Source organism: Bos grunniens, chromosome 10 (genome assembly GCF_055505025.1).
Source record: "Bos grunniens cultivar Pamir isolate PY7600 chromosome 10, Bosgru_T2T1.0, whole genome shotgun sequence".
Lineage (NCBI taxonomy): Eukaryota > Metazoa > Chordata > Mammalia > Artiodactyla > Bovidae > Bos > Bos grunniens.
The window spans coordinates 16,413,167-16,433,645 of record NC_141174.1 but is presented as its reverse complement, the minus strand read 5'-3'; the positions used below and the strand labels follow the sequence as shown (position 1 = coordinate 16,433,645).

General features: G+C 44.9%; 1 protein-coding gene across 2 annotated transcripts; it reads left to right on the top strand.

The window, feature by feature from the left end:
• The first annotated feature begins 6,595 nt into the window (after positions 1 to 6,595).
• Positions 6,596 to 15,655, top strand: LOC147363975 (ergosterol biosynthetic protein 28 homolog). Of its 2 annotated transcripts, none has more exons than XM_086319594.1 (5): positions 6,596 to 6,881; positions 9,042 to 9,206; positions 11,563 to 11,653; positions 15,184 to 15,302; positions 15,429 to 15,655. In XM_086319594.1, the coding sequence occupies exons 2-5, from the start codon at positions 9,074 to 9,076 to the stop codon at positions 15,503 to 15,505; spliced, it is 420 nt and encodes a 139-aa protein (XP_086175720.1). In that variant the 5' UTR covers positions 6,596 to 6,881; positions 9,042 to 9,073; the 3' UTR covers positions 15,506 to 15,655. The 2 variants fall into 2 exon arrangements, with proteins under 2 accessions (XP_086175720.1, XP_086175721.1); XM_086319595.1 differs by having other exon boundaries at positions 6,627 to 6,704.
• Positions 15,656 to 20,479: the final 4,824 nt, after the last annotated feature.

The following is a 20,479-nucleotide window of genomic DNA, read 5'->3' as shown; positions in this document are numbered from 1 at the left end:
TGGCAGGAATCTGTGCCACCCAAATTGTTTGATCCAGTGAATGTGCAAGGAAAGGTCTCTGAGGCCCCCGTCTGCTGACTGCATGACAAACTCTAAAGCAAATGCAGGTCATGATGGCTCAGGACCCGGAAGAAACAGCATCATCCTCAGAGGATGAGGAGGTGGTAAGCTAGGAATAAGTAATTGCAAGCCTGCTTTTGACCCTTTGCCTTCAGGTTGAAAGATAGTTCTCTTATTTTACTCCTCTCCCCTTTTACCAATATCCTTCCTTTGGTGTTATCTGACTCTGGTTTTAGTCTTCATACATGGTCTAATTTGGGATCTTTTATGGGGATGACCATAAGCTATCTGGCTTCCCTGGTGGCTCAGAGGTTAAAGCATCTGCCTCCAATGTGGGAGATCCAGGATTGATCCCTGGGTCGGGAAGATCCCCTGGAAAAGGAAATGGTAACCCACTCTAGTATTCTTGCCTGGAGAATCCCATGGACAGAGGAGCCTGGCAGGCTACAGTCCATGGGGTTGCCAAGAGTCAGACCACAACTGAGCGACTTCACTTCACTTCACTTCACTTCACTTCACTTCAGCTATCTGAAATGAGATAAGGCTCTGTTCTGGCCTCATGAGTGAACATCAGCCCTAGATGGTACAGGTAGTAGCTCTTAGTCAACTCTTGATCAGAGCTCCTAACATAGGAGTTTTTTAATTTTTTAGATATGGAAGAAAAGTAGGTCTCCCAACACTGTGACATTGTGACAAAGCCTTTAGGATGATAGAGTGATGATAATAATAAATTATTTGAGGAAGTGTGGAACAGGCCATTAGAATTCTGAGGCCTGTGCTGTCTATTGAGACACATGGCTTTCTCAAGTTCTTTTAGATAAGAGTCAAGTTTCTTCATTGCTGGATTCTCACAAGAATATAAATGAAGATAGTGGAAATGTAGCTGCTATAGGTGATGATAAGGGCTTTAACTGCCGTATCCCATTTAACAATAACATCTGAAGATGTTATTATTCCCACTTTACTAAGCTCAGCCCCACACATATCAAAGAACTTCCTTAGGGTCACATGGAGATTAAGGGATAGATTGAGATTTAGACCTAGGTTCCAGGATTTTGAACCTCTTAGATGTTTCGCCTCCTTTAATATTATTACATGACACAGACAGCAAAGAGAGAATCTGGCTTAAAGATAAGATTCGTTTTTAAAATTTTCTGTAAGTCCACTAGGATTCATGTGCTATGTCATCTGGAAAGTGGGGATAGTATCTCCCATGCTGAATATAATAGAATAATATGTATAAAATTACCTTTAAATGATAAAGTGCCATACAAATGTTAAGGCATTATTCTTGCCAGATTTAATATTGATTTTAAAGTATATTTCTTATAATACAGCAGAAGATTATATTATTTAACTAGGAAAAATTATTGAAAAATTAGTAAAGCTTTGGGGAGAGGCTTTTCATCATGTTATGTCATAGAAAATAATACAGATTTGTTATTATTAATGTATTTGGGTCATTCTCATTCAGGATAATTAAATGGATAATTTCCTCTGGGCACTTAGCCTTTTTGTGACTTTTTCTGTGTGCTGCCTCTTAGCCATTTCACCACATTTTTAACTTGTGCAGGCATCCGTCTTCCTGATTGAAGATCTTCTTTTACTTTATGACTGTCTCTTTTATTAGTGGGCTTAGGGGTTGGGCTCACAAGTATTAGATTGAACTGTATGAAATTGCTATTTTTGGTAAGTCAAATATTGAGAATTTTAGATGACTCTACATAATTTCATTTTATTTGAGATGATTCAAACTAATTTTATTTTAGTAAGTGCTCTATACATACTTGCTGCCCGAATGACTAACTTAATGAATGAATACATCTGGAATTTATTAATGTATAAAATAGCAAGATTATTCATTTAGAAGGTAAAACTTCAATTTTATTTCCTAAAGACAGCAACATGAAGACTATTTTTGCTTAGTTTGCATAAGCTCCCCATCCTTGGGTGGTCTCTGATTAACACTTGTAAGCGGAGAATACCAGGAACATCATAGATACCTGGACCACCACTGTGAGAGGTCACCAGTTGGTAACTGAATGATTGCTTGAGTGTAGAGGCTTGCCAAATTGTGGTCCATCCTCATCACACCAGATGAGAAGACTAATCACAGGTGATCTAGTAGCAATTTTAGTAACTGCTGTAACTTAGAAGTAGTGATAAATATCAATGTTATTTTGAGATGTCTGCAACAACTGTCATATGGTACAAAAAAATCTGTCATTTCAGATGGAGTCGAAGGTGCAGGTAATGCTAATACTACTGTGACTTGTTGCCTATATTTGCAAATGAGAAATGCTAAATTTCTAGTAGAAGTTAGTGAAAATACAGGTGTAATCCCACCCCACCTCACCCCAGTTCAAATTGATGGACATTTGCTCCTCTTACTTTTAAACTCCTACTGTTGAGTTTTGATTGTTAATGTTCCATCAGCTCATGTCTATGAAACACTAGTTTTATACTTTAGGGATCTTAAAGTCCATCTTGTTCACACTTGGAGGAACAGGCTTACATTTTTTAAGTTTTGGAAGTTCGAAGGTCTTAAATCACCTAGGGTGTTGACTTGGTCCCAAGATGTCTTTCCATGGACATCTGCTAGATCTGCTCAGATCCCCAGGCTGTATTAAAGTATTCATGCTTTGGAATCCTGGACATTAGAGCTAGAAACTGTCCAGGCATCCTTGTTTTGCATGACATTCTTTGCAATAGTAAATGTAAAGGGGCTCTTTTTCTATATTTTCCTTGGGGATCCCAAATTATAAATTTATACATATAGACGTGGAAATGTTCGCTTGGTATATACGTTCTTTAGTCCTTATAAAGTATTGAATTCTGATTGTAAAAGCTGGCTTTATATCCGTTAAAAAGGTCATCAACAAATGATTATACAGCGAGTGCTACAGTTCAGAGAAATACAACTCTGTGGGCTACAGGAGCTGGGGAAGCCTCCAGGGAGATGCTGAGATGAGCTGGACTATAGAGAGTGGGATTAGGTGAACAGAGAAAGAGGGGAAGGGATTTCCATCACAGACATTGGGATGAATGAGGCCTAGAGGCTTTGAGTTATGTAGGCTGGATCCCAAGAATGAATAATATCTATTCCTCATGAAATAACTGTTTAAAAACCAAAATGTTCTTAGGCTTTCAATAAAGTAAGCCATAAAACTAGTCTACTTTGGTTACTAATCTAACTTTTTTGTTCTTTCATGTCTGTAAAAGTGTAATTTCTTAATACATCCTGGTTTCTGGTGCAAATGAAAATTTAAAGTCCCAATTTTCAGTTTCCTAATAATTTTGATTAGCAGTGGCCACAGGACTGGAAAAAGTCAGTTTTCATGCCAGTCCCAAAGAAAGGCAATGCCAAAGAATGCTGAAACTATTGTACAACTGCATTCATTCACACGCTTGTAAAGTAATGCTCAAAATTCTCCAAGCCAGGCTCCAACAGTACATGAACCATGATCTTGTAGATGTTCAGCTGGATTTAGAAAAGGCAAAGGAACAAGAGATCAAATTGCCAACATCTGCTGGATCATCGAAAAAGCAAGAGAGTTCCAGAAAAACGTCTACGCAAAGCCATTGACTGTGTGGATCACAACAAACTGTGGAAATTTCTATAAGAGATGGGAATACCAGACCATCTGACCTACCTCTTGAGAAATCTGTATGCAGGTCAGGAAGCAACAGTTAGATCTGGACATGGAACAACAGACTGGTTTCAAATCAGGAAAGGAGTACATCAAGGCTATATATTGCCACCCTGTTTATTTAACTTTTATGCAGAGTACATCATAAGAAATGCTGAGCTGGAGGAAGCACAAGCTGGATCAAGATTGCCAGGAGAAATATCAATAACCTCAGATATGCAGATAACACCACCCTTATGGCAGAAAGTGAAAAAGAACTAAGGATCCTCTTGATGAAAGTGAAAGAGAGTGAAAAAGTTAGCTTAAAACTCAACATTCAGAAAACTAAGATCATGGCATCTGGTCCCATCACTTCATGGCAAATAGATGGGGAAACTGTGGAAACAGTGGCTGACTTTATTTTTCTGATCTCCAAAATCACTGCAGATGGTGACTGCAGCCATGAAATTAAAACATGCTTGCTCCTTGGAAGAAAAGTTATGACCAACCTAGGTAGCATATTAAAAAGCAGAGACATTACTTTGTCAACAAAGGTCCATCTAGTCAAAGCTATGGTTTTTCCAGTAGTCAGGTATGGATGTGAGAGTTGGACTATAAAGAAAGCTGAGTGATGAAGAATTGATGCTTTTGAACTGCAGTGTAGGAGAAGAATCTTGAGAGTCCCTTGGACAGCAAGGAGATCCAACCTGTTCATCCTAAAGGAAATCAGTCCTGAATATTCATTGGAAGGACTGATGCTGAAGCTGAAACTACAATAATTTGGCCACCTGATGTGAAGAATTGACTCATTTGAAAAGACCCTGATGCTGGGAAAGACGAAAGGCAGGAGGAGAAGGGGACGACAGAGGATGAGATGGTTGGATGGTGTCACCGACTCAATGGAGATGAGTTTGAGTAAGCTCCGGGAGTTGGTGATGGACAGGGAGGACTGGCGTGCTGCAGTCCATGGGTCGCAAAGAGTCCGATACAACTGAGCAACTGAACTGAAACTGAACTAAAATTTTGTCAGCTTTGAGAATGATTGTAAAGAGTTAACTTTTAATTTTGCTTATTTTTGCTAGTGTTTTTCTATTCTTGATGTTTGTTGTTTAGTCACTAAGTCATGTCCAATTCCTTGCTACCCCATGGACTATAACACAGCAGGCTCCCCTGTCCTTCACTGTCTCCTTGAGTTTGCTCAGATTGGTGTTTTTGAGTCATTGAGTTGGTCATGCTATTCAAGCATCTTACCCTTTGCCACCCCCTTCTCTTTTCTGTTCAATCTTTCCCAACTTCAGGGTCTTTTTCTATCAATCGGCTCTTTCTATCAGATGGCCAAAGTATTGGAGCCTCAGTGTTAGCATCAGTCCTTCCAATTAATATTCAGGGTTGATTTCCCTTATGATTGACTGGTTTGAACTCCTTGTAGTCTGAGGGACTCTCAAAAGAGTCTTCTGCAGCACCACAATTCTAAAGCATCAATTCTTTGACACTCAATCTTCTTGATGGTCCAAATCTCACATCTATACATGACTACTGGAAAAACTATACCTTTGACTAGACAGACCTTTGTTTGTAAAGTAATGTCTCTACTTTTTAATATGCTGTCTAGGTTGGTAATAGCTTTTCATCCAAGGAGCAAGTGTCTTTTAATATCATGGCTGCAGTCACCATCTACAGTGATTTTGGAGCCCCCCAAAATAAGGTCTCTCACTGTTTCCATTGTTTCCCCATCTATTTGCCATGAAGTGATGGACCAGATGCCACGGTCTTATTCTGCTGAATCAAGGTTATAAATAGCTGGGGCGGGGGGACTGTCCCTCCAAACGCTCTCAAAAATTATTCTTCCTTGTTGAAAATCACAAACTATGATCCAAATATCAAATTGACATTAAAATTAGACTATTTCTAATTAAAATACTTTAATAAAGAGAAGGTACACTTCATTGTGTTTGAGGATGGACTAGAAATAATAGATAAGAAAATGTTTGAATGACCATAATCCTATTACTCAAAGATGAGCATTCAATCTTTCCAAACCTTGTTTTCCTATGCATTAACATATGTGATAACATAAATAGGGGGCGAGGAAAGGCAATTCCGACAAGGATCCCTACACATGTTCAGCGAAATGGGCAGTATGCAACAATCTCAAGGTTTTCTTCCGAGTATCCCCTACAGGATTTCTCAGAATTTCCCAAAATGTTGGGAAGTCCCTTAAGTTAATAAAAAACAAACAACCTCCAAGCGACGAAGGGATGCCAACCTGTGCTAGGCTGCCAGCTGGGCAGGAAGAGACAGGGCGATCGGAAGATTGAGGACACTCGCCCGAGGAGTGTCCTCACCCTAAAAGGATCAGGCTCTCAGTCCCACCCATGGCTCACCCCCATCCCAGGGAGGTTCTCAGATGCTCCCCACGGAAAGGACGCGGGGAGCCGCAGCCGCTACGATTCAGCCCGGCGCGCCCGGAAGCCAACAGCTGTTCCCAGACAAGGAGAGGCAAGTGCAGCGGCGGGCGCCCGCCCGGACTCGGGGCGCCCCTCTCTCCAGGGAGGAGGGCGCCGGCGCAGACGTTTACCTGTTTCATCTTCCGATCGCTCGGGGCGAGCAGGCGGGGACAGCGCTCTGCACCTCCCTCCCTCCTCCTCCACCGACCTCGAATTCTTTTATCTGCTCTTCCCGCCCCCCCCCCCCCCCCCCCCGTCCCAAAAAGATTGACTCCGAACCCGGAGTTGCTCTGCTGCACTCAACAGGAGTGTTCACTGCAAGGGCCCAGTGCTGGGGTTGAGGCTTGGGCAGCTTCAACCGCTGATTAGCAGTAACGGGGTCGAAGACCCATGGCGTCCCGCAGAACGAAAACAGCCAATCAGAACGAGGACAGATAGAAACAACCCAATCTGGGAGCCAGGCTGAGAGTGGGGGCGGGAACGAGGGCTCAGGTAGACTCAGGTCTGCAGCTGTGCTGGGGCAGTTTCTTTGCTGCTGCTGTTGCTGTGCTGAGAATACTCTAGCCAGGTAGGGTGTATGTAGCGGGGAGAAGTAGGTATCTGTGTGGCTTCTAGTGGAGAGGATCCGCACAGCCTGGAAAAAATGGAGATGGGATAGAAAAGATACCCAGGAGGCAACCTTGTAGGGAGAAAAGAGATTTCAGAGACCAAGAGAAGAGGGAGCTGGGAAAACGAAGAAAGCTTGGTAGGTACAGAACGAGTGAATCGATGAACGAATGAGTGGCCACTCTGAGCCTGGCACAATGCGAGGAAGCTTTGCTTTCTAAAGTAATTCTTATAATAACCCTTGGAATAGGTAATTTTAATCTCCTTTTTGCAGGTAAGGAAACCTAAGCTGTAAAGTGTGAATTACTTGCCCATGGTCACACAGCTACTGAATAGTGAGACCAGGAAAGGAACCACTCACTCCCGACTCTACTAAACACCACACCTTTCCTGGCCTGGGTCAGGGCAAAATTGGGGAATACAGGTTGGATTCTCTCAGAGGCCCTCAAAAGTGTTGAGGAAGCCATGCTGAGGGACTGGCAGGGCAGTTTGGAAGAGTGCTCAGGCTCTACCTTACCAGCTATCTTCTGGAGTTTCTGATCTTCTGGAGTTTCTGAGAGCTTCTGTGAAACGGGCATAAGTCCTGTCAAAGAGGGAGGCCATCCATGCAGCTTTTCTGACCCTGAGAGTTTAAGTGTCCTACTGAGGGAGGGAGGGAAAACAAGGAGGAGGGGAGGGGAGGGGAGTGTGTGTATCTTGGCCCATGCTGACACTGCTTGTGATTCCGTTAGAGTTTCATTCTCTCTGGACTTTGACAGAGTCCGCTTTTGTGACCCATTTGCACTGAGCCTTTCATCCACTGATGCTTCTACCTCTGGAACTTCTTTGGTTTTTGGTGTGTCACACTGTCTTGAGCCATTACTGATGTTAGTATTTGTTTCAGCTGAGTAATGTGGGACTATAACACAAGGCCTACTGTCAAAGTGACAAAGGAAGCCTGATAATTTATCACCACTTAAGGCCAAAGAAATTAACCAGACAGTAGATAAACCGTGGGTCACATACTAAAGATGGGAAGCATCAATTCCATGATTAGATTTCTATTACATGGTTGTTATTTAAACCAAGATAATTTGAATCAGTGATCAGCAAGGGTTGATCTAACATTTTGTTCTGTTTTTTAAATAAAAAGTATATACCCCGATGGTATTTTCTATATACTTGAAGATAGGTGGCTATGGTTTGCTTGACTCTCTCAAAAATGGAAACTTCATCAAAATATGCTCAGTGAGACCATCTTAGAGACCCATGGACCATGCTCTGTATCTCAGCTCTTTCATCTATTGACTGCGTAACCTCAAGCAAGTCACTTAACATCTCTGTGCCAGCCCTCATCTGTAAAGTGGGAATATTAATGGTGTCTCCCGACCTTGTTTAAGGTTCAGTGAGACAATAGATAGGTTTTTGGCACAGCAGGTGGTGTATACAAACAATCAATAACTGTAATGTCTTCCGCAACCCAACACCAACATAGCTGTTTCCTTCTCCGTCTAATTTTCTCACTGTTTCTCAAGTCACCACAATTTATTTATTTTTAACTTTTATATTGTTTTCCTAATTTATGGAACATGGAATCCCTGTGAACCAAAGTAGAGAAAACTTAAAGCATGTAAATATTTCCCTCAAACCATAGATGCCACTCAGACGTGCAAGACTTCTCTGTGCTTGGAAGGATCGATCACCAGTGGCCAGGAAGGTATCTGTTAGTAGATTTATAATTACCTTTGAGGTACTTGCAGTACAAAAGAATGACATGAAGCATCAGGTTAGAAGTAAAGATCCCAGGGCTCTGATTTCAGCCAAGAGAAGAGCGTTCTGATTTAGGCTAATATTTTGGAGAAATTCCTTAGCCGAAAATAAGCATGGTGCTACTTATTGCACAGTATGCTGTTGACTCACCACTGTTAGTATGATGAAATATTGAGACCAACTTCCATAAATCTTTCATTAGAGTCCATTTTATTTCTTTGTAGTGATGTTTGAACACCTCCCTCTCCTCTGTTCCTTTCTCCCCACTTTTTCCACAGGGTCTGTCATTTCCAGCCACTGCATTATTTAGCCTTTTATTATTATTGTCAGCACACTTTGAGTTAAGGTAGGTATTCAAAGGCAAAGTGCCAACCCTATGAAGGGTGCCTGGGGATAGACGAGCCTCTGGTGCTTGGGAGAGGAGTTTATGAAATGACTGACGAAGTAAGATTAGTACAGCTCTCATGAATGGGACACAGGTTAACTACAGAGCTTATGGTTGAAGCACATTAACCATCTGTTGTCTCCTGCCCTTTGCTTTTGTTTCCAGGGCAAAAAGCCCTCTCAGGTTGGAGGGGAGCCATGAGCAGATTCCTCAACGTGTTACGCAGCTGGCTGATGATGACATCCATCATAGCCACGGGTCACTCGCTGCAGAGCTTCCAAGACCACACCTTTCTCTATGAAAATATCTACACTGGCAAACCAGACCTGGGTGAGAAAGCAAAGACCTGCATCCTTTGTGGGAGTGGCCTAAATGGTGGTCCCCAGACCTGGCTGTACATCAAAATAACTGCAAAAAACTAAAACCAAACAAAACATAAGTGGCCAATTCCCTCTCCAGACCTAATTACTGAATCTTTCACCCCCTGGATGTGTCACAGGAAGTTCTTTTTGAAACTTCCCAGGTGATTCTGATTCTACCTAAGCTAGTGATCCTAAGCCACTAGAGCAACAGACGTGGTGGATAACAATTGTCCATTTTGCCCACAAGCTTCTCTGAATACCTTTCCATTCATTTTACACTGCCCTTGGCAGCTGGTCTGTACAAATACCATTACAAGAACAAGTGAGGAAACAGACTTCTGATGACTGATACCTGATGAGGAAACCATGAAGGTTTTCCTGTTGCTTCTTTCAGAAATCAGGTCATGGGCCATATGGTTTATACCCTACATTGCATATGGAGAATTACTAATCCAAGGTCTTTTCAAACCATGACACAGACCCTGAAAAGATATCCAAAATCCCTCCAGGTTGGTTTCCCACATGAACTTCTGTAGGCCCACGATGGCTTTCCCCAGCGTCCTGAGCCTCTCTGCTGGAGAGTGGCTGCACATTTCAGCTTGCGCTTCCCTGCTTTGATACGTGGGGTGGCTTGAGCGGCAGCACCGTTTCATAGTAGCGACAATTCTATGTCACATTTATAGGTAATCCAGATTCAGGTTCTGACTTAGCTCACATTTTTGCAGCATCTGAGTATAAAATGAAAGTAAGAAGGCTAAGGCTCACTTTGAACAAAGCTTAGAGAACCTGGAAAAGTGGGTGGAACAATTCCACTTTTCACCCTCCAGTGCTGTCCTCCGGTGGTCCAGGAACTCTGTATAGATTCACAGTGTTTTTGAGGTCATCTCACCTAGCCCTTTGAATTTAAAATGGAGACAGAAAGGCTCAGAGGTTATCTGATTTGTCGAAGGGCAATAGTTGAGCAGAACTGTGTGTGTGCGCCTGTGCAGGCCTGCATGCACACACAGCTCGGAAGTAGGTCCCTCATGACCTCCTGGTACTTTGCTGGTGATAGCAGGACCCTGGAGCATCCAGTAGAAGAATTGTACCTGATGCCTACTCTGGTTAGCGTTACTGAGATATTCCATTTTTAGTTCTCACTCATAAAGAGATATATAGAAATAGAAAAGAGAAATTTCCTGTTGTTTCATCAGAAGCACTATCAAAATGCTTTATAAAGAATTAAAAAAGAAAAAAAAAGAATATAGCTCTCCAGAACTAACCTCTATATTTTAGTTTGAGATATGGGATTTTTTTTCTCAAAATGACTCCCATCTAGAGATCTTTGGGGTTGTGAATTTAGTGTTGCTGTCTGGTTTTCCAAAGGCTGGAAAATCCTTAAAGGAAAATCCTGAAAGACAATTCGGTTGTGAGTCTTGTCCCTTAAAATTTCTCTAGCTCAGGAGACCAGCAAAGGAAGTATCCTTGCTTTTCACTGTAGATCAATACTGGTACATTAAAATCAACAAAGCAAGGCTTTCGAAAATAGCAGGGGTGTCCTGGGCCCACCTCCATAGTATATGATTTAACTGATCTGGTATCCAGGTCTTGGTAATTTTATAAAATTTCATCAGTTGAGTCTAATAAATGCCCAGGGTCAAGAAGCACTGTTATGATGGACTACGATTTAAACACTCTGGACAAGGTATTTAGCACAGCAGTGCCAGAATGAAGCTAGCAAAAGGAGAGTGGTCCCAGCTAACACCGGAGCTTTGTTCCCTTCCTGCACGCACAGGAAACCAGCCTTGTTAGGGCTTCATTCCCATGATATAGATCTGAATTCAGGAGATCCAGGGACCTGGGTCTCTTAAAGACCAGGTGTGGGTGTCTAGACAGGGCTCAGTATTTCTTCGTTCTCTCCTGTATCAGCCTCACTGAAAGTCCGCTGACCTCCTAGGCATCTCTTATTGACAGACCACTTGCCACCGTGTTCCCCACACTTATCCTGATTCAGACTCACTGGGCTTCACCAACACCAGAGCAGATTCCAGGCAGACCGGTAAACCACTCACCTAGGAATAACTGCCAAAGTGGGCTGTTTGTTAGGTTTCTACTCTTGGAATTCACCCATCCAACTGCAGGCGTTTGAAAAGGAGGTGAACCAGTTTTCCTTCTGGAATTCTTTCCATCCATCCTAGTTCCCAGGTGCAGCATCAGAGCCTGTACTTTGCCCAGCCAAGGGGATCTCAGGCTCAGCTTTCTGACTCCTCCAGTGAAGCTGGAGGAGTTTGGAGGGGAACCCTGGCACACCCTTCTCAACACTCCTGCTTGTTTCTGCTGCACAGTGAATGGCCTCCAAGCTCGGACCTTTGGAGTCTGGACGCTGCTCTCATCAGTGGTTCGCTGCCTCTGCGCCATCGACATTCACAACAAAACGTATGTAAGGGAGGGAACAGCATCTCCCTGTGTTGGCAATGGGTGCTAAGCAGAGCCATTGTGGTCCTCCCTCGGAGACCTGTTTATCATTAAAATCAACAAGGCAAGGATTAGAAAATACCAGGGGTGTCCTGGGTCCACCTCCATAGTATATGATTTAACTCTTCTGATATCCAGGTCTTGGTAATTTGATAAAATTTCTTTAGTTGATTCTAATAAATGCCCAGAGTCAAGAAGCACTATTATGATGGACTATGATTCCATCATATGGCCTATGATTTGATATAGTAACCCAGGATGTGAATATAAAAGATTACCAGGTACCATTCCTTCCAGGGCTAGAAAACATCACAAGCCAGAAGGTTTTTAAGCTTAAAAATCTTTGAAATGGACACAGCAAACTGGTTGTTGTGATCCAGTGGCCTGCATCACATCCCTCTACTTCTTTACTAATGGGTCAGCCTTTCTTCTACTAAAGAGGTAGTGTGCTTGCTCCTTTTAGAGAGGCCATGACACCTATACTCACATTCCTCCCTGAGAGGCAGGGATGAAAAAAAATCACGATCTATGACATCATGATCCCACCAGTGAATGGTTGTGTGTTTACACAGAGTCATGAAGGGAGGGTCACAGAGAACCCAGCACACCTCTGTATTCTGCCTCTTCAGAGGGCTCACACAGACTGCATGCATGTGTGCGTGCACACTCAAGTCCAACTCTTTGCGACCCCAAGGACTGTAGCCCACCAGGCTTCTCTGTCCATGGTATTTTCCAGGCAAGAACACTGGAGCAGGTTGCCATTTCCTACTCCAGGGGATCTTCCTGACCCAGGGATGGATCAAACCTGCATCTCTTGAGTTCCTGCATTGGCAGGCAGATTCTTTACCTCTTTGCCACCTGGGAATCCCTCATACAGACTGCTGCTGCTAAGTCACTTCAGTCTTGTCTGACTCTGTGAGACCCCATAGACGGCAGCCCACCAGGCTTCCCCGTCCCTGGGATTCTTCAGGCAAGAACACTGGAGTAGGTTGCCATTTCCTTGTTCAATGCATGAAAGTGAAAAGTGAAAGTGAAGTCGTTCAGTCGTATCCGACTCTTAGCGACCCCATGGACTGCAGCCTACCAGGCTCCTCTGTCCACAGGATTTTCCAGGCAAAAGTACTGGAGTGGGGGTGCCATTGCCTTCTAGTGTGGAACAATAGTCAGCAATCACAGCCTCTGGGCTAGATAGTGTTGTAATCTGAACTGGCCACTGGAGGGGGCTCGAGCTTTCTTTCCAACAGCAATCATCACCCCAATCAAGATGGAAACTTTGCTCAGGTCCCCAAGTGAGGCCACCAAAAGAGCGTCATACTAAAATTTTTTTGTGTTAGCCAGACTCTCAGCACTGGGGCAAGAGAGGAGATGGTGATGTTTATTGAGCCTCTTATTATACCACATGCTTCCACATGACATTGATTAAGTCTTCCTCGTAGCCCTGGGAATCAGTGATTTTTGTTGCTGATTCTGCAGATCTGCATATTAGAGACTCAGTTCATTTAAACTGAGGAAGACTAGGACAAGTGGGATTTGAGGGCTGTTAGCACTGTGATCTCTTCAACTTTATTTTTTCCTATTTTTGAACCGGAAACTATGGTTTACTTGTTCTAGATTGACATATATTTTTGGAAGTAGCATGGTTTAGTGGAAACACTCTGAGGCCTAAGAATGAAAACTGGAAAATAGGCTCTGGTCTCATTTCTAATGGTAACTAGCTTTGAAGCAGCAGGTTTATTATAGACCTTCTCTGCATCTCAGTCCCTTCATGTATAAAATGAGACTCGTGTGTCTTCTCAGGGTGACTGGGAGGGAGTAAGGACTGCATAATCATTTTAACGACCTTTACCATGATGAAGAATTACTGACAAGTAGAAGAGGTGTATCTTTTGTCTGTTGTGCTTTGGGGATGAGCCGAGACAGCTGAGACTTATCTTTACCTCTCTTACCCATTCATTACCCCTTCACCCAACACAGGACAGCCGGAAATGCTGACTTCTAGTTCCAACTTTCTTTTTAAAGCCTGGGAGTTTGGTCCATGTGCTTCTGATATGCTCTCTGACTCTATCCCCTCCCTAACCAGAAACTTGAAATCAACTCCCAGCTGTTCACTTTCTGAGACAGTCTGCATTCTGCCCATTTAATGTGTATTTTTCTAAAAAAAAAAAAAAAAAACCTACTTTCAATTAAAAAAAATAACTCTTACATACATGTTTTCTAAGTGTGTAAAAATATGCACAGGAATGATAAAAATCAACTTTAAGATATTAGTTCCTTCTGGGAAGAAGGGAGGCAGGAGAATGGGATCAGGGTGGAAAAAGGATCCAGAGGAAGCTTTAACTGAATTCTGGAATGTTTTCTTAGGAAAAATGTATCTGAAGCAAGAATGTCAAGATACTGAGTTTTGATAAGTAGGGTATTGGTTGCATAGGGATAAATTCTATTATGTATGATATTTTGTATGTTTGAAGTACTTCATAATTTTTAAATTTATGATTAAATAAATTTTATTAATTAAATAAATTAATTATTAAATAGTTTTAAAAAAAGATACCAGCAATCTAAGTGCTCCATCATCCTATAACTTCTGTCTTCTCCACCTCCTTGTCAAAACTGAGGAACAAGTTCTCTTCCTGTGAGGTTATCACTGTGTTCTCCATCTGACCATTTTGCTAGGTTAAAATGCAAAATATCTTAAGATTCAGCCCATGTTGCAAAAGCACCTAAAAGCCCCAGAAATGCCCTTACCACCCATTCCTCATTCATGCCCTTCATTTGGTGGCATCCATGAGATGAGCACTGACCAGCCCCTGGCCAGCTATGTACAAAGCGGGCTTGGACTAGAGTCAAGACAATTTGAGTAAATAGAATACATAAGTGTGATTGATCCAAAATTGTCTACACTACATAGGACTGCCATACTGGAGACTCTGCTTTGCTATCACTGGCTTCACCACCTTGCTAAGACTTGCAAAGCCACTCTGGATGGCTGGTTCATTCTCCTCTTGATTTAGCAGTTGAAGGCTTCAGTTTTGCCCTACTGCTACTGCTACTGCTACTGCTAAGTCGCTTCAGTTGTGTCTGACTCTGCGACCCCATAGACGGGAGCCTACCAGGCTCCCCCGTCCCTGGGATTCTCCAGGCAAGAACACTGGAGTGGGTTGCCATTTCCTTCTCCAATGCGTGAAAGTGAATTTGCTCAGTCATGTCCGACTCTTTGCAACCCCATAGACTGCAGCTCACCAGGCTCCTCCGTCCATGGGATTCTCCAGGCAAGAGTACTAGAGTGGGGTGCCATTTCCTTCTCCAAGTTTTGCCCTAGTCGTGAATAAAATTTATGTGATCAAGTAGCCAGGTCTTTCACAGGGCCAAGTCTCCTTTTTCTTTAGCCATTGTCATTTCCTGGGTTTTGATTTGTGTGTTTCAAGTCTGACTACTTCCTCTGCACTGAATAAGCTGTACCTTCAGTCCCATTTCTGTCTGTTCCCCTGTAGGCTCTACTACATCACGCTCTGGACCTTCTTCATCGCCACGGGGCACATACTGTTTGAGTTGTTTGTATTTGGGACCGCAACTCCCACAATTGGCGTCATGGCACCCCTCATGGTGCCAAGTAAGCATTGAATGACCCTGGAACTCCCACAGGAGCCGTCCCAGCCCTAAGGACAAGCCTTATACAAGTAATCTAAGAAAGCACGAAGCTTATGTCAGCCACTAACCTTGTCTGTCTGTATTTAAGGTATCTCAATCCTGGGCATGCTAGTGGGGCTCCAGCACCTAGAAGCAGAACCAGGATCCAGACAGAAGAGAAACTGAGGCCAACATCCCCATGTCCAAGATGTCATCTCCCGCCTTTGCTCGCCTCTTCCTTCTCTATGCTCTTCAGTTTCATTTCTGCTCCATCATCCACTTATAGCCTTTCACATTTGGGTTTTTTTTTCCTTTAATTAAAAAACTTTTAAGATATTACATGCATACAGAAAGTTAGTGCCATTTAAATGTATGTAAAGAATCATTTTAGAATGAGTGCTCTGTACCTCCATCCAAATCAAGAAACTGCAAGGATATCCAAAGTCCACTGTGTGCCCTTCTCCCACACAGAGCCCCTTCCAGGACCACTTTTCCAGCCTTCTGCTTTTTGCTTTTATTTTTAACTGTCCTCTTGACTTGTGTGGTGGGAATACACAAACGGTGAAACATGAAGCTGCTGCCTTGCCCAGAGCATTACCACCAAGGGCTGCCTTGAGGGGTTGTCCACCCAGGTTGGGCTTCTCTCTGCAGCAGGACTCAAGACTCTGAACCATCTGTAGTACAAGCAGTTCTTCTAAGAAAGGCTCCCCGGCCAGTGAGCATGGCCCCTGTCCTTGCACCTACAGGTGGATCAGGGTTGGAAAGGTCTAGGTTATTTTTAGACTCTCCAGTCAGCTACATTTGTGTAACGAGATTTGTGATAAATAGAGAAGGCTTCTGCTCTGATCTGTCCTGGTACTGTGGCCTCCCCTAAGCCCAGAGTGCCCCTGCCCTCCTCTGAGGCTCAGCAGAGGAAGATCCAAGCTTTCTGCAGATCAAATACACCATAATGAGTAGGACAGCACAAGACCCAGGTAAACCTGGCTGCCTTTAGTCTCTTGTTCATTTCTCATGAAGTCAAATCCTCCTCTATCCCCACCTTCCAAATTCTGAGCACACAACTGAACAGCCAGAACCCTCTCTAGTTTCCTTCGCAAAGAAGAAACAGGTTCTTGAGAAAGCATAATCAGACAACATACAGGAAACAGCTGTATGAGCATGAAAAGAACAGTGGAGCCCAAGGACAAGGCATTGGAGCAGACGGCTGCCGTCCAAATACAGCCCTGAGCACCTCCACAGTGGCTGGACCCTCACACACTGTGTATAGATGTGAGAACCCATTCGCCACTTCAGCGAGTGTTTATTGAACACTTACTCCATGCCAGAGACTTGGGAAGGGAAAATGAATGACCCAGGCAATGTCCCTGGGGTCAAGAAACAGACTGTCAACAAGCCCACACCTGAAAGAAAACCCCAGACAGTGCTAAGACTCTAGAAAACCAGGTACCGTGATTCGGACGAGGAGGGAGGTACAGAACTCAGATCACTGGGAAAAGCCTATCTGAGGAGGTAGGATCTGAGTTGAATCACAGAGGTCATATGTCTTCATATGTGAGGCAGTGTCTAGGGCAGACCTAGCAGCACTTAGTCTGTTCAAGGACTAAGGTCACTAAACTACAGAATGGTGACGTTCCTAAGTGAAAGGGAGGAGTTGGAAAGGGAGCAGGGGGCTTGTGAAGGGCATTCCCAACCAGTTAAGGCTCTTTAGGTGAAAGGAACAAAATCTTCCTTAAACTAGCTGAAGCCATAAAGATAACATTGGCTGACAAAACTGGAAAGAGGATAATAGGCTTCAGGAATGGTTTGATCAGGACTCAGTTGCATTTCTCTGGAGTTCTTTTGACTCTGCCCTCCTGTGTTGGCTTCATTCCCAGGCTGGCTTCGTTCATGGTACCAAAAGCGGTTGTAGCAATTCCAGGCCTCGTGTCCCCACCTAGAAAAAGAGCTCCGTGGTACAAACTATCTTTCCCTTACCAGCTGTTGTAGGAGGCAGTAAGAAAAGCAGTGATCTTACAGAGAGTTAATGTTCGGATGGAGGCCTGCAGGGAGCCCAGATTAGAAAGGAATGAATGAAAGCACAAGACGATATGGGTCTTCTAGGTATGCCTCAAGGAAATGTGATTCCAAATAAATAAAGGCAAGATCCCAGAGGATCTACAGAAATGATACAGAGTATTTGGCAGCTACTCTGGCTATTAGGGTTCTCAAACAGCCCAGGCTTGGCTCCCTTCCCAGGTGATTTAAAGTGGAATCCTAACGTTGTTTGTCTGCCTAAGGATTGCTGACAGAGAGGGAGCCAGAGTGCCCCAGATGCAGTCAGCTCACTAGAGAAGAAATGTCCAGGAAAGTGATGACTGCAGCCCATTCCTGTAATGCACATAAGGTGAATGCATTACGAAGGGAAGAGGGACAGAAGGGGAACAATCCAGAACTGCAGAAAACAAAACTGGATTCCGGCCCAGACAGTCTGCTGCATGACTGCTGTGCTTGTAGAACAGACATGCCAGCCACCCTGGGAGTTACAGCCAGAAACCACAGTGGGCTCTTGGCAGCAGACACACTCGGGTGACGCTGTCACACTTGGCAGCAGGCACACTGTCCTCGTGTGGACGCTGTGTGGAAAGCAGTCCCAGTCCCGTGTTAGGCACCGAGTTGCAGTCCCCAAATAGGCCAGGTGTAACCCCTGCAGCCTCATCTTAAAAATAACCCAGTCAATGGCAACGTCTATGCAGCAGGGGACCACCTCTCATGCTGTGGAGCCCCCACCCCTCCTTCCCATTCCCACCCCCAAAGCCATCTCTGCTCCAACAAATGACAGGGCAGACCATAAGGAGAATCTATTGCTGCCTTGAAACATTTGATATTAACAACTAGAAAATAACTGATTATGTTTGTAAAATTGAAAAATGGCTTCAGTAAGCATTTTGTTTATGCATTGTAAGGGACTGAAGAGTAAACACTTGGGCCTCATCACAATGTAGAAAACCGTCACTGTCCACTTCCCTCCCACCCCTAACTCGGTCCTCCTGCCAGAAGTTTGGCTTCTCTTATGTGCAGAGTATCTGTGCACACACACACAGACACCGCGGGCTCACCTTGGGTCCTGGCCCAAGCACCACTGCCACGCAGGCCACTCCAAGGTGCTGTGGCCAAGGCAGTGGGCACAACAGAACAGCACAGGCGTCTTGATTACAGAGCCCAGGGCACAGGAGAACTGGCGGAAACGTCTTATTCTGAGGCGATTCTCCCCAGGCCTTGAGTAGAGCCAGATGCAGGCAAGGCAGGAGAGGTCAGCTTGGGCTAGTTGAAAGGAGTCCCTTTAAATACAGGGTGTCTGAGAAAGGATTGTTGCTGGAAGAAGGATGAGGAGAGGCTGCAAACACTGTCCCCACCAGAGGTGGACGAGGTCATCTAACCCAGCAGACCCAAGGCCCATCAAGGCCCCCCATTCCTTCTGCCCTTTCATCTCTCAGGAGACCCTTGGAGTTCTCGGGGGCAATGATCCAGGTGAGTTTGCAGGGAAGCACACAGACAGTGGGCTGGGCTCGCCCTTCCTCTGGAAAACATCACTCTAGAGAGAGGCTGGATCAGGAAGGTGAGGCAGCAGCCAGGACTGACTCCAGGATTCTCTCTGCGCCCTCCCACCCCGCCAGCTCCCAGAACCTGCAGGGGAAGGGCGGGGCCCCAACCTATGTGGTGGAAAGGGCATCTCCCCCACGGAGACAGGACAAGTTCTGGAGTGGCTTCCAGGAGGCAGAGTCCTGTCCTCCAAGACACAGATGTTCCTCCCAGTTCCCCCAGAAGCTGCTCGGGTGAAGGCCGTGGGGCTGGCAGGCAGAACTGTGCTGGCTGGAGAGGTGGGGGGCGGTCTGAGTCCCCCGAGTCGCTCCTCTGCCCTCTCTCAGAAATGCTCCTTCTGGACAGTGGTGGGGGCTTTGCTGCTCTTGCTGTCCTCCTCCCCCTCCCCCTCCTGGGGTTTCTACAAGACAGACAAGGGGACAGCCCTTGGGGTGAGGAGTTAGGCACTCCACCCTGCTGAGTATCTGCCTGCCCGTACACCTGGAATCCGGGGGGAAGACGCAGGTCCCAGGCACTCAGCATCCCCGACTGAACAAGGACGAGGACAGGGGCTCTGGTCACGCACTGTGCTCCCCAGACACACACACCATCACAACAGGAGCAAAGGAGGAGCAAAAGGTCAGCCTTCTGGGACACCACAGCCTCCAGGGACCATCTCACTGTGAGTGCCACTGAGCTTCGGTCACCCTCCTCCCCTTCTGACAGCCTCGCCCCACCTGGATGGACCCCCACGTAGCTGTGGAAGGGCCAGGTCTGCCCCCTCCTCAGGAGTGCTGACTACCCCAAGTCAGGGGCAGCGCGCAGGTGAGGAACATGGTTACTATGTGTGTGGAACAGACGCACAGTGAACTGTTACAATGACAGGATGCGTTATGTCTCAAAGTATGTATATATTAATATAGCATCCCCATAGAAGAAAAGACTTGGGTCTATTTGTCATCAGATTTCTTGCGGGACAATGGCTCAGAATTAGAAGTTCTTCAGGGTCACACTTATTAGCTGGGTGGGATTAATATGCTCTGAAGATTATGCTCTGAGGTCCCTAAGTACTAACTGCCAACTTGGGCATTTGTCTGCTGTTTTAGGAATACTTTGCTTCTTCCCTCGGGGACTCATCTTGTTCCCAACAAGGTCTTGAGCACAGGCTGAGCCCCACACAGCTCTGGCCATTGAGGCTGGCAGAGCACATGCAGGCCACGTCAGCAGGAGGAAAAACTTTCTTTCCCAGAACATTCTAAGGCCAGCCCCTCCGGAGGCTACAGCAGTAGATCCAGCTGCCAATTGTCTATCTTGCTACCTTTTTGGCTGATAATCTCAGCCCGAACCCCAAAACACCCTCGTTCAGGAGCCAGCAGCCGATTTCAACTGTTCAGTCCATCTCCTCTCTTTGACACACTCATGCACACACACTTGCCTCCTCCAGTGCCATCACCTTGAAATCACAACCAAACAAGGCTTATGTCTCTTATGGTGGAGAACTACCAACTGGAAGAAGATGCAGATTGTCTTCCTAAAGGTGACTCATGAGCCCCCAGCCAGAAGTTCTGGCTCTTTCTGCCAATGACCCACCTCACTGATCAG

Bases quoted from the DNA above. Each gene is read 5' to 3' on its own strand.
- LOC147363975 (XM_086319594.1), top strand. From the start codon at position 9,074: ATGAGCAGATTCCTCAACGTGTTACGCAGCTGGCTGATGATGACATCC. The intron at 9,207-11,562 runs GTGAGAAAGCAA...TCTGCTGCACAG, and splicing joins CACTGGCAAACCAGACCTGG to TGAATGGCCTCCAAGCTCGG. The intron at 15,303-15,428 runs GTAAGCATTGAA...TCTGTATTTAAG, and splicing joins GGCACCCCTCATGGTGCCAA to GTATCTCAATCCTGGGCATG.